The 6,160-nt window shown below is 43.1% G+C and overlaps 1 protein-coding gene across 1 annotated transcript; it reads left to right on the top strand.

The window, feature by feature from the left end:
• Positions 1-3,799: 3,799 nt before the first annotated feature.
• LOC131234116 (protein PHOSPHATE-INDUCED 1-like) lies at positions 3,800-4,955 on the top strand. Its single transcript, XM_058231041.1, has one exon. The coding sequence runs from the start codon at positions 3,901-3,903 to the stop codon at positions 4,819-4,821; it is 921 nt and encodes a 306-aa protein (XP_058087024.1). The 5' UTR covers positions 3,800-3,900; the 3' UTR covers positions 4,822-4,955.
• Positions 4,956-6,160: the final 1,205 nt, after the last annotated feature.

Consider the following 6,160-nt stretch of genomic DNA (forward strand, 5'->3'; position numbering starts at 1 on the left):
CCGAACTCGAGTGGGGTCGCTTGTGGGATGCAGGGGCACACTCGGGGTGGGTGCGGCCTATGGAGGAGGTCTCGTGTTTGAGACTCCTCACCGGGGGTGATTAATGCGCATTTCACACCAAGCTCGAGTGGGGTAGCCCGTGAGATGCCGGGACACTCAGAGTGGGCGGTTCATGTGATTTGGGGCCCACGTAGGGGGTTCGGCCGAGGTCCTAACCCATTCGATGTGGGGCTTGGGCTATGAGATAAATGGATTAATTCGTCATACTCTAACAATTTGAACTTTTAGAGTAAGTAGTTAATTGTCCTGCATCAAATTGGCCAATGGCAGGTGGTCTTTGCTCACATTACAGGAAACAATGTTGAGCGAGCATCAACCATTAAAAACCTTTTGGGGGCTATAAAAGTTGTAGATCAGGCTGATATTTGTTTTTTCCCTTCTTCTGAGCCAGTATGACATAATTAAAAAATTGGATGCCAAATAAACAGAACAGTAGGCCTTAGGAGGATTTTAATGGTGGATATCCAATCACTTTTGTTTTCCTGTGGTGTGGTCCACCTGAGATTTAAATCTCTCTCGATTTTGGGATCAGGCCCTAAAATAATATTTAAAAATGGATGAATGGAATGGATGAAACACATCATGGTAGGGTCCACAGAGCATCGACCACCAGCCATGGGGCTGGTGGCAGGGAGAGTAGCCAATCCTTTCCCTTGAGGTTCATGCCACTTGTATAGTATGCAGAACAAATAAACCTGCTCTGATGTGCATCAAAACTCTTCCCACCATCCACTCGTCTCCATTGCAGGTGTGGCCCATTTACTAAGTGGATTAGCTTGATCAGGTCGGGGGTATTTGAATGGTCGATCGCACACATTGAATGAACCAGATCTCAAACACAACACGATGGCACGTAAAATAGCAAGCGTGCACTGAATCTGGGCCATACATAGGTGAAGGCCGTCGCGAACACGCCCCGGAACCAAAATCAGAGAAGGTGAGGCTGGTCAGTTCACATAGACAGCCGGTCATCAACGTTGCCTTCCTCTCATAGGACTGTGGGTACACCCAGAACGTCGATGATGGTTACTGCCTGATGAATGGCCTCTAATTCAAGCCCGCATGTGCACCACGAATCCCGTGCGAGTAGCAGTAGCATTTGCAGGAAGAAGGGTGGAAAAGCCATTCTTGTCCGAACCCGATTAGGTACAACCGCCGCTGGGACGGAAGCGGATTGGGTACTACCCCCATCAGTACCTAGCTAGAGACGCACGGTCCTATCATGCGCTACGTGGGATCCACTGCCATGTATATGTTTTATCCCTGCCGTCCATCCATTTTGACAGATGTACGAGCCGGAAAAGGAGTCATATCCAGGCTCAAGTGGACAGCAGCACAGGAATTAAAAGCCTACTGTTGAAAACTCCATGGGTCACGGAATTTTTGAATCAAGCTGATATTTGTGTTTTTCCTACGTTTAATTATTTGGCTTTATGAACAAGTTGGATGGAAAATAGCCATCGAGGTACGCCCTAAGAAGTTTTCAACAGGAGGAGCACAATCTCTAGTACCTACTGTATTGTGGCCCACTTGAGCCTTCAATCTGCTTGCTTTTAGAGCTTATATCTTAAAATGATCTATCAAAATTAATGGCATGGATAAAATATATACATTGTGATGCCCTGATGAGCCCTGACAAAACCAGTAAGGCTTGTTTGAGAGCTTGGAATTGGAACCCCTGGATTCAAAACCCCATAGATTTCAAATCCTATGGTTGTGTTTGGCACCCTAGATTTAGATTCCCCTGTAATTCAAAAGTAGTTATGCATGCCATATTTACGGGGGTCTAAATTTAATGATTAAATCAATTTTTAATATCTCTAATTAGTGTATGTATGCAATGTTTGATATAATGATTATAATAAGTCCGTTGAAATATATACTTTGCCTGAAAATGATGAAAATTCAAGTCTCAAATGGGCTACAAGCACGGGATGGCATCTGAGTGACTAACCAATTGTTTTTAACCATTGATTTTGCATGGACAATATTTAGAAAGTGCGGATCATCTTATTAAAGTAATTATAATGATGCAATTGATAATCTAATTGTTTTGGGATATCACAAGTGTGCCATATGTCGAATGGATTAATAGCCTAATGACACACACAAATCCTCTTTGAGGGGATTTGAAACTCCCAAATCCAAAGTGAAAGCTTGGATCAGAACTCTTCTACTATGTTCCCTCCATCATAAATAGTCAAAAGTCAAGAAATTAGGCTAACATGATTATTGGATGGTGGGCTACGCCCACCCAAAACCTCCAAATCTATGTGGGACGGGCATCTAATGATTGGATCAACCCAGTTTATTGGGGATTTCATTTTCATGGTATACTTGAGGTTGACGGTACATTATGTGTAAATGGTATCCAACTCATCTAATAATTTTCCTCCACTAAATATTGGACACTGAAAAATCAAGCTAATACAATTATCAAGTGGGGCCACCCACCCAAAAACTTCCAAATCTATGTGGTGAGCCACAAATGGTTAGATTAAACTCTCTCTTTTAAAAAAAAAAAAATATGATGGTGTGACCTTACTAAAGGGCTTAATGACATAGACCTCGCTACACTCCCATGCATGTTCAACTAATAACCTACAATATAAGGTAAAATGATCAATACATATTTAAAAGATGTAAAGATTGTTTGAAAATCAAGAACTTGGACTTGATTCTTTTGACAAACAAGTCCTAACTCGTATGCAATGACCAAGTAGATGAGTCTCCTAAATTTTGACTAGATCCAACGTATCTTTAGCTTTTGCCCATGTTGACACTGAGCTGAACCCTTATTTGTGAGCCCTACCCTGCAGTACACATAACTGAAAAGTCATATTATTTGATAATCCTAACTATCTAGTAAGCGATGTATCAATTAACAATAGAAAGGAACAATAAACTACAATCCACATTCAATAGAAGGAATGTTCATTGATTGGAAGATCAAAATTGTTTTATATTTTAAAATTTTTAAGCCGCATGAATTTAAATGCCAATAGCTAGCCTAATAAATAACTTACATATAAGTCTTAGAGTACAACTTTAATTTTAGTATAAAAAAGGTTACGAAATTTATTAAGAAGGAAAATGATATGATTTAGGAAGGAGGATATTATGATTTAGAAATAAATAAGTATAAATTTTAATTAACTATATTAAATAAATAAATTAATTAAAAATAAAAGTAAAATAAATTAATTTTAGCAATATTTACATATACTAACTTAGACCCAGTTTTTACTACTCCGTGAACAGGCGCTAAGTCAAAGCAAAACTGGATCAAGTTGTCTAAAGTAGATTTATGGTGTAAATTGATTAGATTTCTAACCTATGTAAGTCAACTCAGCTGATTTCCTAGTTGGCTTACAAAGTTTTCAAACAACGAGTAGAAGTGCTGAACTTGAGGCCGTTCAGCATCCTATGTGTTAACGTGTGAGGAGGTACTTGCAACAATCCAAAATGGAGGGGACTTCTTTGTAAATGCCGGAAACCAGAGGGATGTGGTTGTAGTTGTCCCTTTTTGAAAACTCCCAGGTATTAGCGTATTTAAGAAGCCATCGGTCCTTTCGGTTTCTAGTGACCCACCGGCACTTATTTCCGCGGCCTTAGCTGTTTTCTGTATAACTTATTGCCGCGGCCTTAGCTTAGCTGTTATACGAAAATCATTAAATAAGCGCGTGTTGCACCCTCCCTCTCCCTTCCTACCACCTTCCTTCACTTTGAGCCTTTTCTACTCCTCTCAGCCCCTATATATAATCCCATCCCTCTCTCTTCTTCTCACCATCAAATTCTCATTCGTTCAACCTCTCTCACTCTCTCTCCTACACACATACAATGGGATTTTTACATCTCCTAGTCCTAATCTCTCTCTTCCATTCTTCCTTGGCTGCCAGAAAACTCACTTCCTTGGTCCAAGAACAAACCGTCTTACAGTACCACAATGGCCCACTTATCACCGGCCCCACATCCCTCAACCTCATCTGGTACGGTCGCTTCAACCCCTCCCAACGTGCTATCGTCACCGATTTCTTCACTTCCCTCTCCTCCACCTCTTCCCCAAATAACCCCTCCGTCTCCACCTGGTGGAAAACCACTGAAAAATACTACTCTCTTTCCAAAACCAAAACCCCTTCCCTCCTCCTCGGAAAGCAGATCATCGACGATAGGTATTCCCTCGGCAAATCCCTGACATCCAACCAGATCGTACAGCTGGCAGCCAAGGGCGAGCAGATGAATGCCATCAGCATTGTCCTTACCTCATCTGACGTGGCGGTCGAGGGCTTCTGCATGAGCCGGTGCGGGACCCACGGGTCTTCCCCCATGGGTGCGCAGGATAAGAAGGGCGGGTCGAAGTTCGCGTACATCTGGGTCGGGAACTCAGAAACTCAGTGCCCGGGTCAGTGCGCGTGGCCATTCCACCAACCGATCTACGGACCGCAGGGCCCGGCCTTGGTCGCGCCCAACAACGACGTTGGCCTTGATGGCATGATCGTAAATATCGCGAGTCTTTTGGCCGGAACTGTAACGAACCCTTTCGGGAACGGGTACTTCCAAGGACCCGCGGACGCACCTCTCGAGGCGTCCTCGGCCTGCCCTGGGATTTATGGTAAGGGAGCGTATCCCGGTTACGCAGGGAAGCTGCTCGTGGATGCGAGTACGGGTGCGAGCTATAATGCGCATGGGGCAAACGGTAGGAAATACCTGCTCCCGGCTGTATACGACCCTACCACGTCAACATGTTCGACTCTCGTCTAGTGATGATAGAAGGATAATTTAGGAATTGGGATCACTATACACTGAGATCTGGTATATATGTGGCATAAACACTGTAATTCTTTCTAGTTAAAATTTTTTTACAACGCTGAATAAAACTACAAGTAGGTGGTGAATATTAAAGGGAAATGTACTACTACAAGTTTCGTTCTGGTTCCCCAGTATTTTTCTTTTATTGGCATATACACGGAGATTCCATGTATACAGAAATGGAAAAAAATGAGCGCGGGTGAGGGAAACAGCTGGCAATGCCTGGCGTTGCGCCACGTCAATGCTCATAAAAGCCAGTGCGTGGACCTAAATGCGAACAGTTGATCAGGTAGACCATCATCCCCACTGTCGGCTCACTCGTCACCGCACGTGTACCCAACGAGAAGTACGGTTAAGAAAGGATGAGACGAGACGTGAGGAGCATAACTTCCTCCGTAGAAATCTTTGATACGCCTGCGTATTGTGATGGATGATACGCAGGCACTTTGAAATAACATACATGGCACACAAGTGATTTAGATTGGCTGTCTATGTCACAGGTCTCAGTTTAGATGTATCATAAACCAAAAAGGTTAAACTTATTCGATGTTATGGCTGAAAGCCCGGTGGGGTCAACCTGACCGACCTGTGGACTGACATCAGGTTAGGCTTGGGCAAGATAAAACCCCACGATTGGCCGGAAGTGCCAAATGATGGACTGACATTAGGTTAGGCTTGGGCAAGATAAAACCCCAGGATTGGCCGGAAGTGCCAAATGGGCCTAGTAAACCTCTCCTGAGTTATAGCAATCCGATGGAACTTAACCAATCCACTGACATCACCATTATTACCTTAAAATTCATCCAATCCCTCCTAATCTTGTTCAATTTTGCCTGGGACATGTTTGGTTTGACAGATTGGAAGGGATTTGAAGGTAAAATTCGAAATTGGCTAGGTGTGCTAAACAGACTCGGTGCACTTGTCTCGGGATATAGCAATTCTATGGCTTTGCCGACAATCCATAACGCTGCAATCATTCCCTCAAAACATGTGATATCCGTTGTAAAACCATTCAATGCCATTCAATCCACCCAGCCAAACGGGCTCATAGAGTTTGGTCTCAGGCTTGAGCTATACAAACACTAACCCGGTGAAATTTGGTTGGGCTTGAGATGAGGTCTTAGGTTGCCCGACCCAACCCTTTCTTATAGATTATAATTGAGTGCAGAATGTATGTGTTGAAGGCAGCAAAAATTCCAATTCTATTGGATTTCATTACATCATTTCTGATGACTTATGTTAATAAGATACGCCAGATTTCTCTCTCCCAAATAGATTGCATGCTATACAA

The sequence above is a fragment of the Magnolia sinica genome, chromosome 2 (genome assembly GCF_029962835.1).
Source record: "Magnolia sinica isolate HGM2019 chromosome 2, MsV1, whole genome shotgun sequence".
NCBI lineage: Eukaryota > Viridiplantae > Streptophyta > Magnoliopsida > Magnoliales > Magnoliaceae > Magnolia > Magnolia sinica.